This window comes from Rhododendron vialii, chromosome 1a, assembly GCF_030253575.1.
Source record: "Rhododendron vialii isolate Sample 1 chromosome 1a, ASM3025357v1".
Lineage (NCBI taxonomy): Eukaryota > Viridiplantae > Streptophyta > Magnoliopsida > Ericales > Ericaceae > Rhododendron > Rhododendron vialii.
In genome coordinates, this window is record NC_080557.1 from 18,216,798 (window position 1) to 18,244,231 (window position 27,434).

Consider the following 27,434-nt stretch of genomic DNA (forward strand, 5'->3'; position numbering starts at 1 on the left):
AAACAAATATCATTATCTGTCCTATTAATCTGCTCCAAAAAATGAAAAACAAAATATCATTATCGACATCGATCTGTTCTATCCATTCAGTCCACAAACCGCACAAATGCACACACACTCAAAAGCTGACTTGTAAACTGGATTATCAAATAAACGAGAGAGAGAGAGAGAGAGAGAGAGAGAGAGAGAGAGAGAGAGAGAGAGAGAAATCTTCGTCAGATCACAGTGAGAAACCTTCGATTGCAATTCAAACCTTCCAATCGCAGTGAGAAATCTTCGTCTGATCACAGTGAGAAACCTTCGATTGCAATTCAAACCTTCCAATCGCAGTGAGAAATCTTCGTCTGATCACAGTGAGAAACCGTCGTCAGCAATTCAAACCTAAATCTCCAAACCAAACGAGAGAGAGAGAGAGAGAGAGAGAGAGAGAGAGAGAGAGAGAGAGAGAGAGAGAGAGAGAGCGCTCAGCAATTGAAACCATGAGAGTGAGAGAGAGGAAGTATTGATCGTGAATTTGGTGGATCGTGAATTTGGCCGTCCCCAAATTCACGACAGTAATGACAGCGAGAAGAGTTCTCTTCTCAGAGTTTAAATCTGGCCTTTATATCCTAAGGGTAGTTTGGTCCGTTAATGGACCTAAGGCTGCATAGAAGTTAGTATCATGGATCCGCAGCCTGCTAAAAGAATTACCCGGACTAGAAGGCCTAATAAGTCTAGACTGTGGACTCTAGCCCAATTTTCTGTTTTATTAAATTTGAAAACCCACAAAACATCGCTCCTGTTCCCTCCCTCTCTTATCCTTCTCAGCATTCTCTCTGGCCCTAATCTCTCCCGATTTTCTTTCTCTCACTTCCCTCCCACATTCTACCACATTCACCCTTATCCTCCCAGATTCCTACCACCTCTAAATTTGCACTCTCTCTCACTTCTCTATATAAACCCACCTCCCTCAAGTTCTGAAAATTGATACCCAAATCACCTCTTGAGCTGCAAAGCTGTGGAGAGAAAAATAGAGAGAAAGCCTTCGAAAGCTCCCATGGAATTTTAGAGAGTGAAAAGCGGTTTGCCACTTGCACCACCCCACCATTCGAATTTGGTCCTCCAACCTTTCACATAAACCTCCAGCATCCTAACCTCATCCACCAACCACCCCGGAAGCAGCCTTGACGTCCCCCATTTCGGTCGTCTTCTCCGATTATCCGAAAATCTAAAAATCGCATTTTTGCTTCTCGTCCGGATTTAAGGTAGGATAATCGCTCTCCTACTTTCTCCTAAGTATATTTAGTTTTTATATGTCGATTTTAACAAGTTATAATGGAGAAAATTGTGTCCATGCATCAAAATTATGGGAACTGAAAATGCTATATTTTTCTAGAAATGGGAAATGATACCACTATACATGCACATTTTCTTTTTAAAAATCATGTACTAAAATTATAGTTGCCCCCCTGTGTTTACATTAGTTCTAGATCCGACCCTAAACTATGTAGGGGGATGAAAACAATTGATGCCTTGGATCAATTGGATTGCAACGGCTTATTCGTGCCTCTTCACCGGAACCCTAATTCGTTGTCGGAACCCTAATCTGCAAAATAGACAGGGGGTGAGCGCACCTTTGCCTCTCGTGGCAAAGGCCCTCCGATGCCTTTGTTAGTATCACGTACTAGCAATCAAACCCTAATTATCAGTAGGAAAGCAATAAGAATGCAGTGTATTGCGTACCTTTTACCTCTAGGTTTACTCTGTTTATATAGACATTCGTATGCTTGGCGCCCAAGCATCCCTATTGCCATAGGATTCCCAATTCGTATAGGAAACCCAGGATATCAAGGATTCTCGTTTCCTTTATCAGCTCATTAGAGAAGAGTCCTTTTAGGATTCTTTTCCATTACTGACCGAACATCCCATTCTCATTGGGTATCTTTCTCAGACCCTATATTCTCGGGATCTTATTCCTTAACGGAATACCACTGTTTTCTGGATTCTTCCAGAATGTTCCCTATGCTCCAATACTTGACTGAGGTTCTTTCTTTTGTTCGGCCATCTCGTTGCCGAACAGAATTCCTGGACCAGATACTTCACATGTAACTTGGTCCTAACGTAATCAGAATGTCTCTAACTGCCGAACAGTTTAGTTTACACTACTGACTTCTCATGTCAATGGCCTTTAATTAGCTGTACAGACTGCATGGATCAACGACTTCCCATATCATTGGTCCATATCGCTGTTCACCGAACTGCTCGGCGGTAAGTCCTATCGTACTTACCACGTGCTCTCAAATATCACGTGTTCGGCAACTAAATGTATATGCTCAGGAATACCTCCCTACAAACTATGTGTTTTAACTCACTAGTTGTTGCATTTTTAATGATTAGGATGATAGATGCGTGTTACAACTAATTTATTTTTGGTTAATATTAAAATCGTTATATTGTGTATAGGTAGACATTAACTAAACTTTACTATAAGTAAATAATGACCAGGTTAGAATAAATAATAGTTACTAATATATTGCATTAACAAAACAAAAACTTGATAACCCTAGTATTTTAAATATATATAACAACAATAGCTAAACAAATCACATTCATAGATTAATTAGAAGTTAGAAAGTAAGGATTGAAATGCATGAAATAAAGTTTGGTGTAACTACTATGGAAGAATAACTAAAAATATACAAGGATTATCACTTTATTTAACTAGGTACCTAAATTTATAAAAAAAATAATTATTACATAAGTTAGTTTCACTTAGAAGGTAAAAGTATAAACTTATTAGAGAAGAACATACCTATTGTAGATTAGAAATAGAGCAAATAAAAATATTAAGTATCTTTTAAATACTAAGTCAGTAATGATAATACTTATATTACTTAAATTAACAAAACTACACCAATTGCCTTCCAGATTTTAATAAACTTTAGATATTTTTTTATTATACATTTATAATAGAACTTGGAGAGATAACAGATTACAAAAATACTCTAGGGTTTACGAAATTGCTAATAAAACCTTGAGTTTAATAAATTATTAAAGAACTTAGTTCTTCATTAAAATTATAAGTAACTTAAAAGGTATCGGCCTAATCCAAATCCCTTATGTGTTTAATTATTTGCCCCTATTAATTGTTATATTGTTATGAATTGAGCTATTATTGATTGTATTCACTCCGCTTGGTTCAACTCTTTGAGAGTAACTTTTTACTCTTGGCACAATTTTTAATAAATCTCTCTCTCTATCTCTCTCCACTCATTATTCCTCATTACTCTCAACAATAATTCTACCTCCACAACCATCTTCACACCCAAAGCCACAGAATTCCTACGTGTCATGCCACCTCTGGGACCCACTCCTTTTAACTTAACAGAAACCCAAATAGAGAGAAAAAAAAGGAGAAGGAAAAAAAAAGGGGGGAATTTTTCCCGCTTTTTACTGCTCACGATTGTACTCACAAAAGCAAACCCACCTACGCTGCTACGCAGTCAACCCCGCTCCCAGTCTCTTCCTCTACAATGGTGTAATTTTTCACCAAGTTACAGGTAAATTCAGTCTCCTCTTCTTCTTCTTCTTCTTCTTCTTCTTCTCTCTCTCTCTCTCTCTGCGAGTGTGTACAGTGAAGCTGTGGAATCTGGACATTACCATTTATGTCAGTTTTCTTGTTCTATACCATTGAATTTATTGTTTGATTGCTGGTTTTCTATAATTATAAGTTGATGAGATTAGAGTTACTTACCAATATTAGTATATATATTAATAGCCATCAAGTGTTTGATAATATGTGTAAACGAATTTTTTTTAACTGCTACTGAGAAGGTTATAAGGAACTTGTGAAGGCCCCTATTTTCAGGTCTGCTCTAGTTGTGTATTGTGTTAATTTTGCAATTGGTTTCCACGAATAAAACTTAATTTGTGAAAATATTTATATGTCCTGGTGAGAGGATTTTTGATATCACAGTTCACTTGTGCTTATATGTGATTTTCTTGTGTCTGGTTATTTACTTATGTGTGATGCTACACAAAGACGTGGATAAAGAAGTTGAGGATCTTACGATGGAAATAGAGCAAAATGAAAATGTAGTTGATGGAGTAAAGGAGCCCAAGGTTGGGATGATGTTTGATTCCATTGATGATGTTGTTGAGTTCTACAGAAAGTATGCAAAGGAAAAGGGTTTTGGCATGTCCATAAGAACCTCAAAAAAAGTAGGAGGTGAGGTGAGATATGTGACAATTGCTTGCAGTCATTCAGGAAAGCCAAGAACAAGAGATATGAAAGTTAATCAATTGCGCCCACAAACAAAAACAGATTGCAAAGCTAAGATCACGATAGTCATATTGGCCGATGGAAAGTGGAAGTTGAGCTCTTTTGTTCTTGATCATAACCATGTGGTAAGTCCAGGGAAAGCTCGACTTCACAGATGCCATAGAGTTCTTAATGCAAATGTGAAAAGAAAGCTTTTAGTGCATGCTAAAGTTGGAGTTAGACTGAACAAAAGTTACACTTTGTTGGCAGTAGAGCAAGGGGGATATGATAAATTGGAATATACAGAGAAAGATTGCAGGAATTTTTTGAATAAAAAGATACATTTGGAGCTAAGGGAGGGAGATGCCATGGCGATGCAAAATTACTTTTTGAGAATGAAATCAGCTACCATTACATAATGGAGAACATGCAATTGCAAATCAGTCACCAAACTCAACACGCGTATGCTCCTAAATTTTTTTCCACCAACCAGAAAATGCAGATATTAAATAAGAAAACAGTACAATAAAAAACGGACACTACCGGTTCGGAAATACAAGAAACAACAAACAGAAAAACAAAAAGAAAACAAAAAGCCATATGCTCCTAAAATTGAACATCACAAAGAAGACAACTTCAAGATTCACAAGAGCAAACCAATGTAGTCTGAACATTAACCATTAATCATGAAAGTTTACAAGGTTAAATCACACTTACACTCACATTTAGTTATAAACATAAACTCTGCATTCTCTCCAACCCACCCCGCTCCCTCTCTCTCAAAGTACAACTTCCATATTCTCTCAAGACTAATTAGTAGTACTACTTCAAAATTTGCCATTACAACTCATAGATGTTTAGGGAATTAGAATGCAAATGCAGTCCTCCAATTCAAACTTTTCTTCCAAATGGACTGTCAAGTGCCTTTAATAATCTAGATATCTCGACTTAACACCTGCTATTGTTCAAAAGCTTTGAACAAATTCTTTAAATCTTGTACAATTAAAACCTGCAAAAGAGAGAGAAACAAAAAGGGGAAAATTCCAAATCAAACCTTGAAAACTGATTTCTAAAATGAAGAACGCAAAATACAGTTATAAGATGTAATAATTTGAAAATCCCCATTTCAAATTTACAAAAAAAAGCCCTAAAAACGATGCCCATATTTCTTGAAACCCAAAACGGGGTTCAAAGAATTTAATTTCAAACCCTAAATATGCTAAGTATATAATTTAGGTGCACTCACCTATGACCCTGGTGCAGAATAAGTAGGAGGAATGGTGGACCCATGAGACGGTTGTAGTTAGTGGATGTGGGAGAAAAGGATCTTGCGGAAAGAATCATTAGATTTTATGTAGGTTAATGGATAGTAAAGAAAATAAAAATCTATTACTATTCTGTACCTTCTGTGTATTATCAATTATTATATTGTTGACTATACTAACTGTAAAATAAGGAGTTAGTAGGGTTGGGATTATGTACTGAGTGTCAAAACTTATTTTATTGCCATTAGGCCTGGCGTTTCATGCCAGGTATTTAGGAGACTGAAGAACAAAATCCTCCACTAGATGATTAGTATAAGGTTGAGGATCTCCAACTGAGGAAGAAATGTTTGTCGAGCCTTGGATGTCGTACCCTTTAGAAGCTCTGTTAATTTGAAGTACTGTTATTTGAATTTCCAAAAGTGTTATCACATTTATCAAACTATATTTTATTTTGTTGAGTTGTAAGACAATTAAGTTTTGAATTTAGTATTTGAAATTTCCGTTGCTAAACTCTGTTAAATAATTTTGTTTCTTAAATAAATCTTATAAATTATTAAATTAGTTAAAAAATAATTTAATTAGCATTTTTGAAATTCGGGGTGTTACAATTTGTCTCCATGTTCTTGCATAATCGAGGCATTATAGAACAATTAGTAGCAGATCATGGCGAGACTCGAACCCGCATCTTTTGCAATAGAAGCAAGTATCTTGCCTTTTAGACCACATGATCATCATTTCATGATAGAAAACATACTTCTACGGTGATATAAGCTTAAATAAATCACTTTGAAATTTTGACCGAATCGTTACGATTCACGATTTGATACACTTCACTAGGGCTGTCCACAAGCCCGACCAGACCCGAAAATTACCCCACGGGCAGTTCTGACTCACCCCGTCGGTCAGGTTTGGGTTGAACATTTCAGATTTCAAGAAGAGTCGGTTGGGTTTAGTACATAAAAAATTGGGTCACCTGACCTGACCGAATTTTTTAGTATACAAGGAAAAAAAAAACCTTAGCCCCCTCATTCTCTCCAGTTTCCACTCTTCAGTCTCGCCACAAACCACACTAGTCCCCACACCAGCGACGCCGCCCACTCCCGCACTCCACCCACGCCGACGTCCACTCCTCTTCCCGCCGACGTCCACTTCTCTTCCACACCCACACCCATTAGTGGTACGTCTCTCCTTTCTCTCTCTCTCTCTCTCTCTCTCTCTTGATGGGAAAAAAAAAACTCTTTTCTCCTCTTTTCAACAAAGCTGTTCAGCCACAGAGCTTCACCATCACTATTTTGATTTTCCTTCAAAAATAAAAACGAAGAACTCTACATGGATCTTGATCTTGTTATGGTTGTGGGTTGTGCTGTTGTGGGTTCTCTCACCCTTGATCTAATTGACGAACTCCCAAGAAGAACCAAGAAACAAGGGTTGTGTTTAAGTGCAGACGTGCAGTATTTTGATGGATGTATGCTGAAAAATGACTTTGATTTGCTAAAACTATGTATCACTTGTTTGTATTGTAGGTAATGGATCCAGACCTCTTTGATTTTTTGGTTGGTGGGGATGTTGAGGATGATGTTGTAAATATTGAAGAACTTGAACTTGAAGGTAATCCTAATCCTGTTGTGACTATCCTTGCCGATGTTGTCAATGTTGAAGATGATACAATAGATAAATTAAATGAAGTTAGGGGAAAAACCAAGAAAAGAAAGCTTCCACCATAAACGCCTAAAGGCCCCAACCCATAAAAAGAGCAATATAGATCTCTTGCCTGGGATCACTTCGAACAAATAAAAGAGGGCGACCCTACATGGGGTGAGTGTAAGTATTGCAAGAAAAGATATGCGGCTGATAGCAAAAAACATGGCATTAGCAATTTGAAAGCTCACATCCCCGTTTGTCCGTTATATCCTCTTAGAGACCAACATGGACAACAAAACCTTTCATTCAAACTCAATTAGGGGGTGGGGGGGTTGACATTATGACAAGCGTATTTTCTTTTAAGGAGTGTAAGAGAGCTCTTGCAGAAATGGTGATTATTGATTAACTACCGTTTAGGTTCGTTGAGGGGATTGGGTTAAGAAGGTTTTGCAATGTCATGCAACTGAAGTTCTCACCGGTCCCTTTTTGACAAATGAATCCTAGAGAGGTTGTTGCAATTAAAGACTACGAGAGGAGAAAATTGAAAAAATTATTAAAGGGTCGTAGGATTTGCCTCACGACTAATACATGGACATCAATTCAAAACTTTAACTATATGTGCCTCACTGCACACTTCATTGATGATGATTGGAATTGGCAAAAGAGAATCTTAAACTTTTGTCAAATTGAAGATCATAAGGGAGATACCATAGGCAAGAAAATTGAGTCATTGCTGCTTGAGTGGAGTGTTGATGATATTTTTACATTGACGGTAGATAATGCAAGTTTGAACGCCACAGCTATTAGGTACTTGAAAAGGAAAACAACTGATTAGAAAATGACTATCTTGGGGCATGCCTATATACATATGAGATGTTGTGCACACATTTTGAATCTTATTGTTATTGAGGGGTTGAAAGATATGAGTGAGTATATTCTCCATGTTCGTGATGTTGTGAGGTATGTGAGATCTTCTCCACAAAAAATGGAGACTTTCAACAAGTGTGTGGAGAAGGAGAAAATTAACTCGAACCAAACTGTGTGTCTTGATGTGTGTACTCGGTGGAATTCCACTTACTTGATGTTAAAAGTAGCCATCAAGTTTGAGAAGGCATTTCAAAGAATAAGGAAGGAAGATAGTAGTTTAATAAAATTCTTTAACATAAAGGAAGGCAAGAAGGATTTGTCATTGGATGGTGGCCAAGGTGGGAGCCATAGGGTCCCAACTCCAAGACAAGCAACTGTCCCAAACAAGCTTGATTGGAAGTAGTGTAGGATGTTTGTTACATTCTTGAAACTTTTCTATGATGCAACCAAGAAATTTTTGACTTCTTTTTTTGTCACATCCAATGTGTTCTTTCATGAGTTATTTGAGGTTGTAACCCGTATAGATGAATTAATTGCCAACAGAGATCCTGTTATGTCTTCAATGGCAATTGAAATAAAAAAAATTGAGACGTATTAGGGATCAGATGGAGAGAAATTCAATCCCCTACTTTATGTGGCGGTAGCATTTGATCTCCGGTTTAAGTTAAGGTTGGTGAAGTTTTGCTATACAAAATCCAAAGGGAAGACGGTGGGTGAGAAAATGGAGAAACAGGTGAAGGATGTTTTGAACTGGTTGTATGATTCTTACGCAAAAGAGGGTGAAGTTAGACAAAATGTGCCTAGTGCAAGTGCAATGCTGAGAGTAGTGGAGGAGGATGAGGATTGTGATCGTCGCTTGAATTTAGCTAGCGAATTTGACACTTACTAGGAGCAAGAGTATTCTAGTGTTTGTAATGCCATCGATTTTCAACATAAATATAAAAGTTTTCCATAAATAAAACCTCACATTTATCTGTATGATACCCCAAAAGAGTTAGATATTTCCATTTCCACAATTACGATTCATCCTCCAATATTTTCCAAATAGTACATTTTTGGCTCCAAGGCCCAAATCAACATAAGTACTGAATATCAAACAAGCGTTAAGAACTTACAATATTCTTTAATCAAAAGATTTACAAATAAAGTTACGAATACATCTTCCGAAAGTAGTTTACAAAGATAACTTTGTAACTCCTCTAAGTTAGCTTACAAAAATGATGTCCACGTCCAAGCACTTCAAACATGCAACTACTGTCCTAAGTTAGAACCTGAAAATGATGTAAGGTTTGAACCATACTAGCCCAGTAGGAAACTCTAATATAATAATCTATGTAAATGAAATGCAGGGATGATCTTATGATAAACAACGATAACAAACTTCGAAGAATGGACGATAACTATAGCCATTAATCCAATACTTCAATTTCAGAACCAACCGTATAACTCGATGAATAACCTTTGAAAGTACCACATGTCCATTTGTGTCTCTTACATGTGTCTTGAGCCGAAGCTTTTGCCGGGCCAGTTAAAGGACCCCGATGTCCTCTACCAGACACTTTACCCATTAAAAGGTCCTGAAGTATCAAATACGAGCATATAGCTCTTGCCGAGCCAATTAAAGGACCCCGATGTCCTCTGCCAGGCACTCACCCGTCGATGAGTCTTGAATGTTCATGTTGTGTCAAAGAATATTCAAACATCACATATCCTCGTATTATGTCATTACATTCAATCGTGGTTCGTCAATGTAGAATTTCTACTGAACAAGGGCAATAGATGCAAAGATACTCCACAAACTCAACGAATATAGTTAACCTTGTAACGGGGTGTTCTGAAAGTGTTTGTAACAAGTTAGAAGTGATCGGGGGTCAAAAAGATGAAATTTGGAACACATATTGAAAAATTGTCCCTAAGCAACAGGTATCAATACCTTGCAAAATGGTATCGATACCATCTGGCCAAGAAACGTTCCAGAGGCAAGGGTATCGATACCTTGGATAAATGGTATCGATACAAAGTGATTTTCTGGGTTTTGAAACACAAAGGTAGCGATACCATTTGTATGGTATCGATACCAGATCAGTTTGAGCAGATATTCTACAAGTTTTCATGGGTTTAACGACAACAACGATCAATGGCACAAATCAAGCTGTAGAAAACAAGTCATTAACATATATGGAGAGTTAAAATTCCCTACTTCAAGATTAAAGAACAAATCAAAGGATCCTCCAAGCCCTAGCCCCAAATCTTGAAATTGGATGGGATACGCCTCCACCAAGCTCAAACTAGCAAAATACGAGCCACAATACACGAAGGAATGAAGGTTTGAAGGCTATTTTGGTGGGTTCTTGAGTTGAATGGGTGGAATTTTGAGTGAGAGATGAGAAAGGGAGGGAGCCGAGAGGAGAGAGAGGGAGACGGGAGATTGGGAGAGAGTGTGTTTCTCACACTCCTCCCTATATATATTCACACAATTACATATTACACAATCACCCAAATCTTTTAAACTCTTGCACATTGAACCCCTTGAACAACTATCCATATAATATCTTCAATTATCCTTTATTAGACAATTTAACTTTATTAAAAGAAATTATGGGTCTCTACAGTTTGTTCCTCGAAGGTAGACAAGTACTTGGTGGATTTGTGTGAACGTAGGGACAATCCGGATTTTGATATCTTGGTATGGTGGAAGAACAATTCCAACAAGTATCCAATCTTGTCCAAAATAGAGCGTGATGTATTAACTATGCCCGTATCTACCGTTGCTTCTGAGTCGGCCTTTAGTATGGGTGGTCGTGTACTTGATCCATTTCGAAGTTCACTCTTACCGTCAATGGTCAAGACTCTTGTATGCACCCAAATTTGGCTTCTAAGCACGGTTCCAATCTCTCTTCGACAGGCTATGGATAAAGTTGAAGATCTTGAATGAGGTAATTTAATTTAATTGATCTGGTCTATTTACTATTTAGTATTTTCTTAATATTGTATTGAATCAAGTGTTTTGTTTTTTCCAGAACTCTTACAAACTAATGATGCAAGTTCTTAGGGATTGATGGGGCTATGGACCTTGGTAAAACATAACACTAGATGTTATTTTTTGATCTTTGAAGTTTTTAATTCTCTTCTAATTTTTCTTTCTATTAACAACTTTGAACGAACATGGGATTGGGAGCAGTACCACTACGAAGTATAACTACTTTATTTTACTATGGACTTGTGTGTTTGGCTAATTTAAATTATTATGGACTTGTAGTTTTAATCATTTTGGACTTGTAATTTTGGTGCTAGTCTAAACTTGTAATATGGTGGTAGATTTGTTATGTGGTTGTGTATGGCTGCTGAAAAAATTGGGGAGGAGAGAGCTGGGTGCTCTCTGGAAGTTTGTTTTTCTATGTGGTGGTGGAATTGTTATGTGGTTGTGCTTCATTCAGTCCTGATCATGCTATCATAGTGCTAATCTTACTTGGTTATAATTTGGAAATGTGGTTTTTATTATTTATTATTTTATTTTATTTTTTCTGTCTGCATGCAACTGTGCTTGAAATTTAGATTGGGAAATGTGGAATGTGGACAACAGGGCTTTGGATTGAGCTAAGGGGCATGGCCCAAAATTATTATGAATCCTTGGACCATTTGGCCTGCTGGAAATGTTGAAAAATTAGCCCAAAAAGAAGTAAAAAAATAATGGTCCAGAAAAATAAAATCGGCCCAACGAAATTACCCCAATTCGATCACCCGACCGAACGCGACCAACTCAACCCGATAACGTTTCGGTTGGAGCCCGACCAATTGTCCGGTCGGGTGCGGGTGGACATTTTCGTAATCCGATCAAGGTCGGGTCGGGTCCGACTCCGACTCCGACCAAACCCGCCCTACACTTCACGATTCGCTAACAGATCATTTCGATTCTTGATATGATTTTCGATTTGACAATCTTCCATGGCTTCTCAAGTACTTCCACCTTGATTAATAAATAAGATCAAGCCTAATACTCGAGTAATAAGTCAAAACACAACACAAAACCAAGTTTTAAGTATAATTAGGGCAAATTAAGGGTATTAGAGATATTCACATTTCTTAGACCCTGTGTTGAATTAATGGTCGCTTATTCATCTCCGGTTGTTTGTCCTCCGCATTTGACTTCTTGACAAATTTTATGTACTTCCCACTTTGTTCCCTTGAAAATATCATCATTGGTCTCTGATTCTTTGTCATTGTTTCCGAATCCTTTTTTTTATTTTTTCGAGCTATAAACATCAATTGGGTTAGTGGGGAGTGTTAGGGTTAGCATGGGGATCTAGAGGCTATCCATAGCTCTGGCCCCCAAAGGGTCTGCCCCCTGTGAGGCTCGAACCCAAGACTTTTCCACAAAGGGAAGGCAGTAACCTACCAACTGCACTAAGCAATGGTTGTTTCTCAAGCCTTTATCACATATTCACAATGACAAAACTGTGTTTTTTCTTGGTCGATATCATCCACTCGTTCAACCCTTCTTTGGTGGGAAAGACCTACACACACATGACTGAAGAAAAAATATTCGTAAATAACTCGTGAAGGTTTTTCTCAAAATAAGAACTTTTTCCAAATACTCATCGTGTCCGTTGTGAAATGCTCCATAAAATTATGTAGGGCCGATGGCCCTGTGCGACTACCATGCGTGAAAGCGTTGTTGCCCTGTAAGAATCAAAGAGACCAACAAAACCCAAAATATAATTGGTTTTTTTTGTTCTTTGCATCTTGTTTGGATTTTAACTTTCGAAATTATCAATAATTTTTTGTTTTAAAAATTAAAAAATTATGACATTTTTGGGTATAAACTCCTGTATTCTATGAATTTTTTTGGATTTTAATTCCCGAAAATGTGAAATTTTATGTGTTTCGGGATTGTATCCAAATATGGAAGAGCAACAAACATAAAATCAAATTTCTACCTCTAGTCGCTCTTTTGGCATGAAAATTTTCGTGTCCTGGACACCAACTTCGCCCTCAATATGATGTTTGAAATCACCTTTGCTTCCTCCATATGTGGAGATTCAATAGTTGTATAATCTTCACTTCCAACATTTTGTTCAATGGTCCGAGAGGAACCTTCCATTGCTTGGTTTTCCATTAGAGAGATGATGAGGAATGAGGAGGATTGAGGGAGGAGAGTGGTTTGTACTGTTGGAAGATTTGTAGTAGGGTTTTAGTACGGTAGGATTTTAATAGGAGAAAAGTGGAAAGATGAAGTGTGTTGTGTAGGATGGAGGTGGAAGGAGACGGGTTGTATGAGTTGTGAACTTGTGATGTGTTGTATTTAGAAGTAATGATATTATGGTTTGAGGTGTGTCGATTGTATGTGGAAATTAGAAGTTAACATGATCATTACATATAAAGACATTTTTGTCTCAAACATCCAAAAAATTTAGTGACTTAATATGAGGAAAATTGTTAATTTGCCAACGAAAATACAAAAATCTTGTTCGATTTGAGATGAAAGAAGGATAATAACAAAATAAAGAATTATTTTCTCTACACTTTCTTCTATACTTCGGCTGAGTTCTTGCAAACTTATAATTCTAAAACTAATTTTGATATGTTTTATTTTTTGTAACTTTTTATTCAGCTTTTCGTCATAATATTTGGGGTTAATCGTTCGAATCAAAAAAGTATAAAAATATGAACGGATGTTATACTTTAAATAAATAAGATAGCTGTTTGATATTTTTTTTTTGCTTTTGGTTATAATTTTGTACTTTTATATTATTTTTGTTGAGTCGGATAATTAATCCAAAAAATATTATACAAATTTAACAAAAATTAAAAATAAAACAAATAAAACACACAAAACAAACAAATAAGTTAAGTTTATAAGAACTCACCCACCCTTCATCTTTCCTTTTTTTTCATTCTTTCATTTCATTCGTTTCTCGTAGTTCAAATGCTATGCCCTAAGGAAAACAAAAAGAGGCGGAACTCAAAGAAAATTATCAACCAAAAAAACCAAGGCGGTATAATGAAATTTCAAGTCCGCGGTTCTCAACTGAGACGCCCCTCTGTCCCCGAACCGAAACTCGAACGCATAGCTCCCTCAATCACCGTCGATTCGCCTCTCCAAAACCCTCAAATTCATCGATTTTCAAGCTAACGGCGTACTAGTTTATCACTGCCACGACGAGTATATCACTGTAATCGATTTCGGTACCAAGGGTTGAACGCTTCTGATCGACTTCTCAGTAGCCGAGCTCCCCGCGAGACAAAGGAACTTCGTTTCCTGCGATTGGTGAAGTTGCGGTGGGTTTTGCGAAGCTGGCTATGGACTACGCACCCTATGACAGTAGTGGTGAGTCCACTCAATCAGAAAAAAATTCAACCTTTGCCGCTTATTTTGGTAAATTTAGGGTTTTGTTTTGTTAGCGAGTTGTTTCTCCAAGTAGGGTTTGGGAATGAATGAACACTTCTCGGCATTATTGATTTTGTGACATTCTTTTACTGGGGGTGCTGATTGAATCAATTAGGGGTCAAAGCTTCAGTTTTCTTCAATCCGACGTCAGTAATGTGGGTTAAGTTTTGAAACTAAGTCTAGTTGTGTCTTTAGTTAGCCTTGAGGTTGTGCACTACGAAACCCATGACATTAGTGGTAATTCTCTGTATCAGAAAATTTTCAGCCTTTGTGGGTGATTTAGTTTTCTTGAATAGGGTTTGGCATGGGCTTGTTTTACTCCGGCTTTACTCGTGGTTGCACTCTCATGGCGCTGATTGAATCAATTAGGGTTTGGCGCTGTAGTTGGTAACTTGGTAGGTGTGTCTTTGGCTAGCCAATGTGCTGTGGTTTGATGATAGTAGAATTATTCATGAAACTTGTAGTTTGAAGCTGTGAGAGCTCTTTATACAGAAGGCTACTTTCTAGCATTGTTTTGCCTGCAAATTTATGGGTTTCTAGAGAGTGCATACTTTGTGATCAAGGAGGAGAAAATTGATTTGAATAGGTGTGAAATTGGTTTTACTGGGACTAAAATAACTCGTTGAACATAGAAGTTTGTCTTTTGTGACTGCTAGTCTGATATCGATGTTATAAGTGTGAGTTCAGTGAAAACATAAAAACCAACTTTCGAATCTGGGGAGAAATCTGTAAATATTGTACTTGCGTGCGTTTTTTTCCCCAAATTATGCAAGCAAAGAGAAAATTCAGCCTAAATGAGTTTAAAAAGGCTTGGCTGAGTAGCTGTAGCTTCAAAGAAGTATCACTGCTAGAAATGAGTAGCACAAAAGTGGAGATAGTTGCTAGAGGCTTTTGATCATGCTTACCAAAGGAACAGGATTGTAGATGAGGCATTGATGTGCAAGCATGAAAATACGACACTGTAAGTGAAGCATTGACGTGCAATTATGCAACATTTGTTTTTAGATGTAAGTAAGAAAGTGCATTTGTATGCGAGAGGTATTTTCAGTTATTCACTATATCGTGCTAAAGTTCATTCTCTATTATCTGATACCTTCAGTCACAGTAACTTGTCCAAACTTATGCTCTAGTCAACTCAACTCAACCCTCCCTTACCGGTTATCTCAATTATATGGGTTCGGCTACATGGATCCATTCCCTCTGGTTAATTGTTTTGTAGTCATATCCTCAATTTTGTTGAAGGCTGGCATGTTCTTGCTTATGCATATCTCTCATGTTCTCTTTGTCCTTCCAGTTTTTCTTTTATCACCCAGTAAGTGGATAAAATCACTCTTCCTTGTGAGCTCATGAACATGTATTCAATTTAGATGCCCATTCCATCTTAGACGACTCACTTAGTTATCTATGACTATTGCAATGACTATTTTCTTTCCACATAATTTATTTGTCTTTATGTACAATGACTCATCAGTCACAAAATTCTCATTTCAGTTTGACTCATTTTTGAGATTATGCTGGTATCTACAGAACTAAATACGAAGACCCTAAAGGGAAAAGCACATGAAGCAATAGGGCCAATCAAGAGGCAACACTTAGCAAGGGCTAAAGCTATGGGAACAAAATAACTCTCACTATGGAGGAGCTAAGGCAAAACATAATTGAAGAACAAATTGAATTCTTTACCCAAAAGGTTTTACAATAGAGCTACACCCTAGAGGGAAAACCACATAGTGATAGTTATTTTAACAAAAATAAAGAAAGTTTCAACATAAGAAAGTTTCTTGTATTCCTAATAACATTCAATGTATAAACGAAATGCTCAAATAACGGAATGCTGACAAAAACAGAACATACATAAGAGAACTAATGTTTTAACACTCAACTTTGGGGTCAACAGTCAAAGTTATAGGATTTCTATTCATGTCGTGGAACTATGGCTCATGACTAAGTGCTGTTACTTTGAAGGATTTCATGTAGTGCTTCCCCAACTTGTAATCCCTTATAAACCGACGGTAAGGTCGTGAATAGATCTGAAAAAAAACACACAGGCTTATGCTGAGGTGCAATTCATGCCGCACGCCTTGGAGGAGGCGCACAACATGCTAGCCTCATAAGCGGTTGACAAACTGCACCTCGCCTCAAGTTGTTTGTGGCGTTTTGGTTGTCCTTCGCCTTGTGTCACTTCTTAGATGCACGAGGTGTGCTCTGTTTAAAACACTGCAGACAAGTGTCCAAATTAGATTTCTATTTTCGACTATGTACCCGAAAATAGAAAGTGTATCAGATATGTGTGCAAAATTGACCACAAAAAGGTAGTGTTCAATATGGATATGGACACGTCACCGTCTTTGAAGTGTCTAAAAATTCAGAGAGTTTGCTTCCTTGTTCCAATCCGTTTTCCTTTTGAATCATTCCAATCTTAAGTAGAGTTAAGCTTTCGCCTATAAGATTCCAGTAATTTGTGGATGTCTATGAAGTGGTTCTTAACTCTTAAGTATTCTCTTCCATCTTGAGATACCTATAATACCATTAACCTATGACTTTCACCCTAAGTCACATAATCAGCGAGCGCATACGTGAGCAGGAGCGCGAGCGTCTTCTAAAACAATCCCAAAGTACTAAATTTCACGAGAGCGAGGATCGAGAGCGCGAGCGCAGAGTGAGGATTGAGAGCAGGAGCGAAGTTGTTAGATTTCTTGGAGGTTTCCAACCTAAAACCAATTGGCAATAGGTGGAGTAACCTCTAGAATATATTAACCAAGCTTGGGTGGCTTAGATGAATGATGTGGGACAAGTCTAACACTCCCCCTCACGTGCAGCCCGGATGCACGTGAAGGTGACAGGCCAAGAGCTGACTGACTGACTCGGGCGACAAAGATAACAGAGACTTTCCCACGAGCAGTGAGGCCACCCAAGACCTAGTTTTGATACCATGTTAGATTTCTTGGAGGTTTCCAACCTAAATCCAATTGGCAATAGGTGGAGTAACCTCTAGAATATATTAACCAAGCTTGGATGGCTTAGATGAACGATGTGGGACAAGTCTAATAGAAGGGCCCTACTGAAGGATTATGTGACTTGGGTCGACGGTCTCGTCATTCACGCAATTCCCCCGTCCATCAATAGAGGGAAGAGCCTTGACTTTAGGTTGGGCATAAAGGCTCTCCGAAAGGAATCCATTTGACTAATTCACTAATAGTCGTTCAATTTTTAAATGTCATCAAGTCTTCGTCAATCTTCTTAAAGCACGTGTTTGCTATTTTAAGTCATATGCCAATGCAAACTCCAAGATAGGACTACCTTTGTCATTTTTCCATCCAAATCTAGAGCACCCCAGTTACTCTTATTCCCGACCACTGTTCCCTACATGGCCATCTTGGTCACGGCCTATCAACATTCTCTTATCAGTTTGTATCCCTTTTACAAATCCATCCAAATTATGGGTTAATAGATTCATGTAGTCTTGTTTGAGGTACATTAGCACTACTTGCTATAGCTAATGCTTCCTTCATCATATCCTTTCCAAATTCAAATCCTTTCACCAACTCTCTCGTATTGCTACTGGCCTTGCCTACGGTGATTGGAAGATTACCACATGTAGAATCTTTCTCATCACTCGGTTTCCCTTGTACGGATGTACAAATCCCTTTTTATTCTCTCAAATATTCTTATAATGGATGTTCTATTTCTACCTAGGTAGCATGGCACTAATTGGATTTAGTGTCTCTTTCCATTTCACTGATGCTGCTCACACTCTCTCTCTCTCTCTCTCTCTCTCTCTCACACACACACACACACACACACACACACACAAACACACACGCACACACGTGGGTGCACGTGCACTCAAACATCAACCGCAACCACTTATTCTTTTGGATCTGTTTCTGCAATTATCCCTGCTCTTGCCCTTTGTTTCTCTTTTTCTGCGCACCTAATTCTATATAATTTTCTACCACTTTTCCTAGCTTTTGCTTGACACACTTGCACTCTCGTTAGAATGTGGGGAAAGAGAGAGAAAAGGAAGAATAAAATTAAAGAGAGTGTAGAAAAAAGTTTGAGGATTTATTTATAGTTACTTTTTGTTCCTTCTCGTTTTCTTTTCGAACAAGGGAAGGAAGGTAAATAATTATTTCCCATTACTTTCCCTTTCTTTCCCCCATGGTTCAATCAGAGCTTTAAACTGATGTGGAGAGAGTATGGTAATTTTCTTCTAATCATCATGTCCTGTACTTGCATCTGCTTACCTGGTTGTTCCTATTACCAAGTTCCAAGGCATATCTTATTTTCTTGACCTTGTTTTTTTTTTTTTTTTTGCGTGCCTGCTGTCTACTATAGTGTCGGTACTTTAGTCTACTTCCCATTACATCTAGGCACAAATGTGGCATACCACTTTGTGGTTGGGGTAAATGGAGGAACACCCTTTCTAACCGTTGCCAGCTGAAGAACACCATGTTACGAGTTCCTTGCATCTCTTCTTGTTTTGGATATCTATTTCATTTTCAAAATTTTGCAGGGACTGATGATGATCTTCCTCCCTCACACCAACATAGAATTCCAAGAGGGGGTCGTGTAGCAGGGAATGGAAGAGCTCCTGTAATGGGTTCTGTCCCATACCCTAGGATGTATGGTGAAACTGATATGGAGGCCCAAATTCACCAGCTTGAGCAAGAAGCTTACAGTTCAGTTCTAAGAGCCTTCAAAGCTCAAGCTGATGCCATTACTTGGGTAATTTTTGTCATGTTACTGTTATAATCTACTATCTCTATATTTGTTTGATCAGGTTTAAATGAGTGTTCAATGGAATGTATTTTCTTCAGGAGAAGGAAAGTTTATTAACGGAACTTAGAAAAGAGTTGAGATTATCTAATGAAGAACATAGAGAGCTTCTTGGCAGGGTTAATGCTGATGATATCCTCCAGAGAATAAGGTCTGATAGTGTCATGTACTACCATTTTTGCTTTCTAAGGAGTCTCCTGTTTAACTGATTTTCGGCAATCTTTGGTCGCTTTTATGTTTTAATTGGTAGTATTTGGAAAATGCCAATAGGGAGTGGAGACAGGCGGGTGGGCTTCAACAAGGCATGCGTGGTACTGGTCAAGTCGTTCATGATCCAGTGCCCAGTCCCACTGTCTCGGCATCTCGCAAGAAACAGAAAATAACCCAGTCTGGGCCATCTCAATCTTTCAGAGGGCCTTCTCCTCCTTTCCACCCACAAACATTGGCTGCCTCCACCCAACCACCTCCTACTTCTGCAAAACGAGGGCCTGTTATGGGAGCCAAGGGCAAGAAGCAGAAATCTGTAAGCTAGAAATGCTGAATTAGGAAGACTTAGGGATATTTGACTATTTATCTCCTTTTGACATTTGTGTTTTCCTTCTATTCTTTGCATAACAGGGTCAGATATTGCCAAGTGCACCTTCGATGAAAATGCAGCAGCCAACCTTGGGTCCAACTGGAAGGGGTCAAATTGTGAATCGGGTTTCTTCTAGTTCCCTTGCAGGTGCACCTGCTGAAGGAGCACCATCTGATACTTTGATTGGGAGGAAAGTGAGGACCAGGTGGCCTGATGACAATAATTTTTATGAAGCTCTTATCACTGACTACAACGCTGTTGAGGTATGCTTCTTCCTTCACTCTTCTTTATTAGTCTACTTGGCTTTGTATAGGTGTAGGTTTAATGTTCAGTGGGTTTTTCCCGATTGTATCTTTGGATTTATTTTCAGGGCCGACATGCTCTAGTTTATGATATTGGTACTGCCAATGAGACATGGGAGTGGGTCAATCTTGCTGAGGTATATACTTAGTCCTTTAATGGAAACAGTCCTTGTATATACATTTCTCTTGTAGTTTACTGCCGAAGTTTGTTCTATGCCTTAGACAATCACATTGTGTTGTAAGCTTGAAAAAAATGGTAATTAACGACAAACCTGTCAGCTGACTGCCATAAAGCCTGCCATGTTATACTGCACAGAGTGTTAGGCTACTACAAAATAACATGCGAGTACCAATAGAAGATAAGATGAGAGAAAATAGATTAAGGTGGTTTGGACCTGCCAATGCAAATCAACTAATGCCGTAGTTAGGAGTGATATGGTTACAGTTGAGGGTAATACTGAGGGGAGGGGTATCCCTAGTCAACATTATTGGAAGGATCTAGGTTTTCGAATATCGTGGAACATGATGCCCTTAACAGCTGAATGGGAAAAAATTATTTATTTAGCAGACCCCAATTGCTTGGGATTTGGGACCTAAGGCTCTGTTGGGTTTGGTTGAACTCTTACCTTAGAACTCCAAAGTCCAAACATAGTTCAAATCGACCTCTCCCGTTCCGTTCCGTACTGCAAGAGATCGAGGGGCTATTGTAGTGGGCCGAATCAGAACACCATTGGGCTGAGCCCGAACACCCATTGGGTTGAACCAGAACACCAATTTGGACGAACGGGCTACACTTGGGCCCACATGCTAGGATGAGCGTGTGCCTGAACCGAAACACCAATTAGGTCAAACCTTCACGCCAATTGGGCTGAATGCTCCGTAATGGCTGAACCATCATCCCGACAAGGGCCAGCAGATTAGCAGCCTAATGGGCTGTGCACTTGAGATGAACCATGGGGCGTGCCACATGTAAGCCCAAGCGACTTGATCGCAAAGCTTGGCCGGGCTGGAGAAGGTCTAACCCAAATCAAGACGGATAGTCTGCGTGCTTGCTGGAGGATCAGTTTGGTCACTTGGCCGTCACGTGGCAATCGGTGCTTCATGCATGATGTCACTTCAAGAAACGATTAGGGCATGTGCCTAGCACAAGCTTTTTTGAAGCCTAAGCTAAGTCATTTTACAAAGTACAGCTTCATACCCTAAAGAGGTACCCCATTATTCTCCTCAGAGCTCTGTACTTCCCCCTCCTTGATCAAGGACTTATTTAGCCATCGGAGGGCCTTTTGGTCATCACTGTCCGATTAGGCACTCACGGTGGTTCTCTGTCTTGCAGATCTTTGGTCAGGGGGCAAAGCGCCATTGCAAATCCGAACCTGAGATCCAGATAGAGAACCGGATTCCACACCACCCCACAATAGGCATACCAATATTTAGATTTATTGGCATATTCTAGTGTAGTGCTCTAAAAATCGTGATTAATCGACCATTAATTGCTAGCGGGGCTTATCCGACTAGATCCGACTAGTTGTTATGTGCCAATTAATTGCCTACTAATTGCTATGGGTCGATTAATCACCGATTACTAGGCCTTAAAGCTCAAAGGTGGCCGACCGCCTGTCTAGCGCCTAGCGACTTTTAGAATATTGTTCTAGTTGCGTTGTGTCCTAATTTTTTTTTGGACTAAAGTATCTATGTGGTGTCGCATCATATTGTGTCAGTGTCCCTTGTGCTTATCCATGCAGCTTAGCCGAAGGCTAAAAGCCTCACACAATAGAAAGTTCTCAAAAGCTTGAGCAAGATGGTTGCACTTAATCCAAAGACTTGCAAGGCTTTATGTGGAATTGTCGCTAGCGGCAATTGCAATCTCTTGCTACTTGTTGGAGTTTGTCCCACATTGGTTAATTATCTTCTCCAAAACTAGTATATGAGCCGGTGGCCTCTCCGCTCATTGCCAATTGGTTTTGAGTTGGATGCTTTAACATGGTATCAAAGCTAAGGTTTCGGAGAAGTTCCCCCTTGTTTGTGCCATAAGTGCACCGTTGTTTGTTGTGATCCACGTGTTATAATCCTTTGTTTACCTTTCCGTGTGCAAGTAGAGGGTCGCACGTGCGGGGAAGTGTTGGAGTTTGTCCCACATTAGTTAATTAACTTCTCCAAAATTAGTATATGAGCCTGAACGGCCTCTCCACTCATTGCTAATTGATTTTGAGTTGGATGCTTTAACACTACTTAGGGCTATAAATGAGCCAAGTTGAGTCAGTATTAGCATGTTCGAGCTCGGCCAGGTAAAAAATTGGGCTCGAATGAAACTGTATGGCTTGAGCTCGAATCAAGCTTAGAAAATTGGGCTCGAGTTCCACTCTCCAAGTATTTACCAATGTTCTAAAAGTCGCTCGGCGTTCGTCGCTCGGTCGACCACCTTCGAGCTTCGAGACCTATTAATCGCCGATTAATCGGCTTGCAGCAATTATTCGGGTTTTTATTTATTTATATATAAATACTCCCCAATGACAACTCTCATAAAAAATTAAACATTCATCTATCAATCCAACAACATCAATTGTTTTTCAAATATGACATAGAAATCTCTCCTTTACAGAAAACTGTTAACATGATTATAACACCAGCTGGTACTGGGTATGGGCCGTTCATTTATTAGTCACTTACCAATTATAATAACTTTATTTATATACACCAAACAATACTACACTTCGTGTTAAGATTTAATAAAAAATATTACTACACTTTGTTTCCAGAATCACTAACGTGTCAATATGGGTATGGGTTTTTAAAAAAAAACACACTAATGTTCGAGGTCGGTGGAGACGTGGAGTGAGAGGAGATCTCGAATTTGAGAAAGAGAGAGGCGATAGGCGGCTCGTAGATCTCGTGTTTTACACAGAGATATGACAGGTGACTCCGAGATCGATTAATCGATGACTGGGTATTGAACAAGCCCTAAAAACTGTGATTCAAAGCCCTTAAACTGGTATGAGTATATAACAGTTACACCCCTTGATTTTCCAAAATTATAGATTTTACCCCTATTAATCGCCCATTAACCGATTAATTGACTTATCGCTGCTAGACGCCAACTAACTAATCGCCGGTTAATCGCTGACTAACTCCGATTAACCTCCTGACCTACTATTTCAACCTTCTAGGTATTAATCTAATCGGTTAGGCCAAATTTCTGATTAATCGCCGATTAATCAGCCATTAAATCCTTCTTTTAGAACACTGGTATTTACAAAGCTTGAGCTCAGCTTGTCAGAACTTGGTTTTTATTCTAATTAATGAGCCGAGCTCAACTCAAGCTCATTAAAAGGTTTCCTCATAAAGAAAAACTGATCCCAATTCAAAAAGAGAAAAACTGATTCATGCGATAAGATTTCCATTATTCGTTCATTCCAAAGGCTAATTCCATCCTTTTTATCAGTAGTAATCCTAGTGAATATGCCGTAATGCATTATCAGTAGCCAATAGGCTAATTCCACATAAAAAAACTGATTCTAATATGACGCGATGCATCATCGTTCCATTGTCACATCAACTCGCAAAGTATTAACCATAAAAACACATAACAACCGTCAAAGTTCTTCAAGACTTCAACCAAAATGACAGCCAATCAAGTCTAACTTCCTAACGTTTACATAACATCACAAAATATAACTAGTTAACAAAAAGGCGCCAAATCCCGAATGACTTGAGTAGATAATGCGCCAAAAATTGATTCTCCGTTTCCTTGTTACTTGCAAAACACCAACTTGGTCCTAAGGTATTAAACAAGTGATCCAACAAAACATAAAAAAAAATCAGCTCAATACTCTTTCATCAACAATTAGTATCCCTTTTAATCTAACATATGCAGCTCTTAAAGGAAAAATTCAACAACACAAAAATAATGCTAGACTAGTGATACATACCACTTACCATTTCCAAATCAAACACACCACTTTACTGCATTAAAGTAGAATGAACTCCTTGTGAGATGGCTCTTTGGTCTATTAAAAGAAGCAACAAAAATTTCATCCCAATATATAATACACACATGGATAACAAAATAAGTTAACAAATTTGAGTTATATTGGATCCCTTCTTTAAGTTCATGTCTTGCATGTACCCAATCAGCTCCACTAAGTAACATTTCAACCGTTTCTGTTGCTATGCACGATATGGATCAATAACTCTACCTCCTGCACTAAATGTGGACTCTGAGGCCACCGAGGAAATCGGAATGGATATCATATCACATGCCATCCTGGACAATATGTTGTACTTGATATTATTTGCTTTCCACCACTCCAATGCATCAAAATGGGGATCCAACTTCTTCACCTTGTGCTTGTGAAGCACATCTATGAACGCCTTCTTCAAGATAAATGTCCAAATCAAATTTATAGGCTGAATGGTATTGGCTTTTAACAAATGAATCATATTTGGATCTACCTGTGACGACTTATTTCCCTGGTGAAGCACTACTAAGAGAACAAACTTTTTTACTGTTTTGCTGCAAATTTTGTTCATTGCATTCTTGGGAATGCATAGCAACATACTCATTGTAGAGCTCGTAGAGAGATTCACGCACCATAGTGATGTTTTCTTCTACATCTTCGCCGTGTATCTCTGGAAAACAAATCCCAATGATGACCAATTTGTATACTGTTTCCAATGGTGCACTGAGAGACATCAGTAGATTACTCTCACCCCGATGCTTGTCAAATTTCAGCTTCATCCTTAAAGCCATAAGATCAAACTGTGGATTGTAAGATCCTTAGCACCACGACACTCAACTCTAGGCTCATGGTTTAACCTTAACAAATGACAAGATTTTGATTCTATCCATCAAATAACTAAAAGGAACTAATGGTCTACCTTTTAGACGGGAGACAATAAAAAACTGGAAAGAGTCAAGAGGGATGGACGAAGTTCTCTAGGGAATGGAAGATTAATTTGTCCTTTTTGTTTGGTTGGATAGGAAGAAAGAAAAATCTTTGAAATGTTATCTCGTGGTTATCCTGTAAAATTGTATTTGAGAAAGTGCGAAGGGAGTACTGCCCCCCATCTTTCTATTTATGTTGCAATGCAAAAAGATTTTGACCAGTGATATCCCCTGTAACTTTTGTAACCAATGCAAAATAATGTTATGATCAAAATTCTCATCATGAAAGCCCACTCTCTCTCTCTCTCTCTCTCTCTCTCTCTCTCTCTCTCTCTAGTTTCTCTTAGTATAATTTGTTTTGGTTCTTTATGCAGATATCTCCTGAAGATATTCAATGGGAGGGCGAAGACCCTGGAATTTCTCGTCAAGGGGGTTTTGGTGGGTCAGGACATGTAATGGGTAGATCTGTTGGGCGAGACGGTGGTCCAGCTGGGGGAAAAGGTAGGGGTGTGATGAAGGGCCAGTCAAGGAAGGGTTTTCCATCCTCACAGAATGGCACTGGAAGGAAACGATCAGATGAAATTAAAATACTCCAAACAGATACTCTAATCAAGGAGGTCGGTGGAAAGCATCTTGATTGATATTAGTTGTTGTATAAATGTCTTGATTGTATAGGGTTTTTTTTGTCTGGTAGGTGGAGAGAGTCTTTGGTGTCAGTCATCCGGATCCGCTTGAAGTTGAGAAAGCGAAGAAGGTGCTGAAGGTTGGTGAATGTTTCCATTTTCCCATGCTTGATTTGGAATAAATAGAGTATGCATGTCAAAGTTGATGGTTAGTGCAATGTAGGAACATGAACAAGCGCTTATTGATGCAATTGCACGGCTTGCAGATATTTCTGATGGCGAAAGCGGTAACTATTTTTTGCAACATTTCTATACGCTTTTCATCTTGTTCTTCTAAGATTTATGTGCCATGCGGACTAATTGTAATGCTTCCAACTTTGGCATCTCAAGGAAGGAGAATATCTTCTCACTTTTAGCCTCTGCATTTTTTACAACAATGTTTTCCGTTGAAGTGGATTATCTGCTAGAATATAGCCTTGTGTCCGACATTAAGACTCGTGGCATTTCACTAGTTCAAAACAGTTATTATTTCGAGGGAGGGAAGGAGGTTCTTTTTTGCTTTGTAATGCACGTTAGTAACAAGATCGATGGCGTGCTTTTCTCGCTTGTTTACTGAAGTCTACGTTTAGGATCGCCCCTATTTTGCTGGCGCATGAGTGCCCTACTAGTTTTGGGGTTTCGATTGACAGAAGCTGTTTTCTCTGTCTAGGCGGTGGGTTAGCCTTCACCTTTCTTTATACCCGCCTTTCTTGTTGACAAATAAGAGAGATATATCTTGGACATCTTCTTGTTTTTTCTCTGGCTTAGTTCCCCATTTGACTTTGTTGTTTTGTACAGATGAGGGTGGACATTTCATGCCCAAGGTCCGAGAATAGTGAACTGCAGATCCAGTCGAAACTAGAATAGCAGATTCACAGGTCATACAAATAGCTGGAGGAATGGGTTTTTGGATGGTCAAATCGACCATAGGTGGTAGGTTTGGATCCAATGATCGGTTAGATATTGGATGCCCCTTTTGATTACGGTGCTTTGTTGTACCATGCCAATTGTAGTTTTCCCCATCATTGAATCGCTCTAGTTTGGGTGTTATAGTGTAGGCAAATTGTTAGCTGGGGTGGGTGTTTTACTGTAGGCAAATTACTAGCTGGGGATGGGAGTTTTTCTGAACTAATTGGCTGGTTTTGTGTAAAATTATTCCAGCTTGTACAAAGATTTTTGTTTTATGTTAAAACGTATTGACATGTGCTTCACATACACCCTTTGTGGTTGGGCATATTGAACCCCTTCCCTTGCATTCATTTTTCCGCACATAAATCTTTGTGGTTTGCGGACTTCTTTGTGATTTGTGTACTTTTTTTTCCGAAGGCTGTCAACCGATAGCATAATCTCATATATATAAAAAAAACAAAATACAAGAACAAAAAAACAAAACGAAATACAAGAACAAAACAAAATACAAGAAAAGTCACTCAACTCCGATGGCGAACCCAATACTCTGTTCGTTGAGGTGGGTGGAGGATAATCTCTGGATCTTGTTCCTGCCACAGTTAACATCACTAGATCTGTATTTTGACGCCTCTACCGTCGCTGTTGCTCCAATGTCTACAATACTAGCATAGCACTTCCGTCACCAACTATCCTGAGCCCCAATTCAATAACTAATTAACCCATTTGTGTAACCATTACCAGTCAAACTCGTTCTAATTCCGATCTAAATCTGTATCGCTACTAAACACAAAAAAAGCAAAACAAAGGGCTCGCACCTCATGCATCCTTACACTGTCGAAGTTTTCTTTGATCAAGGATAGGCCACTAAATCCGTATCGCTACTAAACACAATAAAAGCAAAACAAAGGGTTCACACCCCATG

At 38.7% G+C, this 27,434-nt stretch overlaps 2 protein-coding genes across 4 annotated transcripts; both read left to right on the top strand.

Moving 5' to 3' along the window:
- Positions 1-4,008: 4,008 nt before the first annotated feature.
- On the top strand, positions 4,009-4,659 carry LOC131329024 (protein FAR-RED IMPAIRED RESPONSE 1-like). Its single transcript, XM_058362051.1, has one exon. It carries the CDS (start codon positions 4,009-4,011, stop codon positions 4,657-4,659), a length of 651 nt encoding a protein of 216 aa, XP_058218034.1.
- A 9,314-nt stretch (positions 4,660-13,973) lies between these two features.
- Positions 13,974-26,818, top strand: LOC131318119 (protein EMSY-LIKE 3-like). 3 transcript variants are annotated; one of them, XM_058347954.1, is made up of 10 exons: positions 13,974-14,341; positions 15,287-15,362; positions 18,918-19,129; positions 19,222-19,331; positions 19,451-19,703; positions 19,799-20,020; positions 20,128-20,196; positions 25,316-25,558; positions 25,636-25,704; positions 25,788-26,818. In XM_058347954.1, exons 2-10 carry the CDS (start codon positions 15,347-15,349, stop codon positions 25,899-25,901), a joined length of 1,308 nt encoding a protein of 435 aa, XP_058203937.1. In that variant the 5' UTR covers positions 13,974-14,341; positions 15,287-15,346; the 3' UTR covers positions 25,902-26,818. The 3 variants fall into 3 exon arrangements, with proteins under 3 accessions (XP_058203937.1, XP_058203933.1, XP_058203936.1); XM_058347953.1 differs by lacking the exon at positions 15,287-15,362 and having other exon boundaries at positions 13,978-14,341; positions 25,788-25,851; positions 26,402-26,818; XM_058347950.1 differs by lacking the exon at positions 15,287-15,362 and having other exon boundaries at positions 13,976-14,341.
- Positions 26,819-27,434: the final 616 nt, after the last annotated feature.

What these genes read in the sequence shown, in the direction of transcription:
- LOC131329024 (XM_058362051.1), top strand. Translation starts at nt 4,009, where the DNA reads ATGCTACACAAAGACGTGGATAAAGAAGTTGAGGATCTTACGATGGAA.
- LOC131318119 (XM_058347950.1), top strand. Translation starts at nt 14,314, where the DNA reads ATGGACTACGCACCCTATGACAGTAGTG. An exon ending in CTGACTACAACGCTGTTGAG is followed by an intron (nt 20,021 to 20,127) that starts GTATGCTTCTTC and finishes ATTTATTTTCAG; the next exon opens with GGCCGACATGCTCTAGTTTA. An exon ending in CAGATACTCTAATCAAGGAG is followed by an intron (nt 25,559 to 25,635) that starts GTCGGTGGAAAG and finishes TTTGTCTGGTAG; the next exon opens with GTGGAGAGAGTCTTTGGTGT.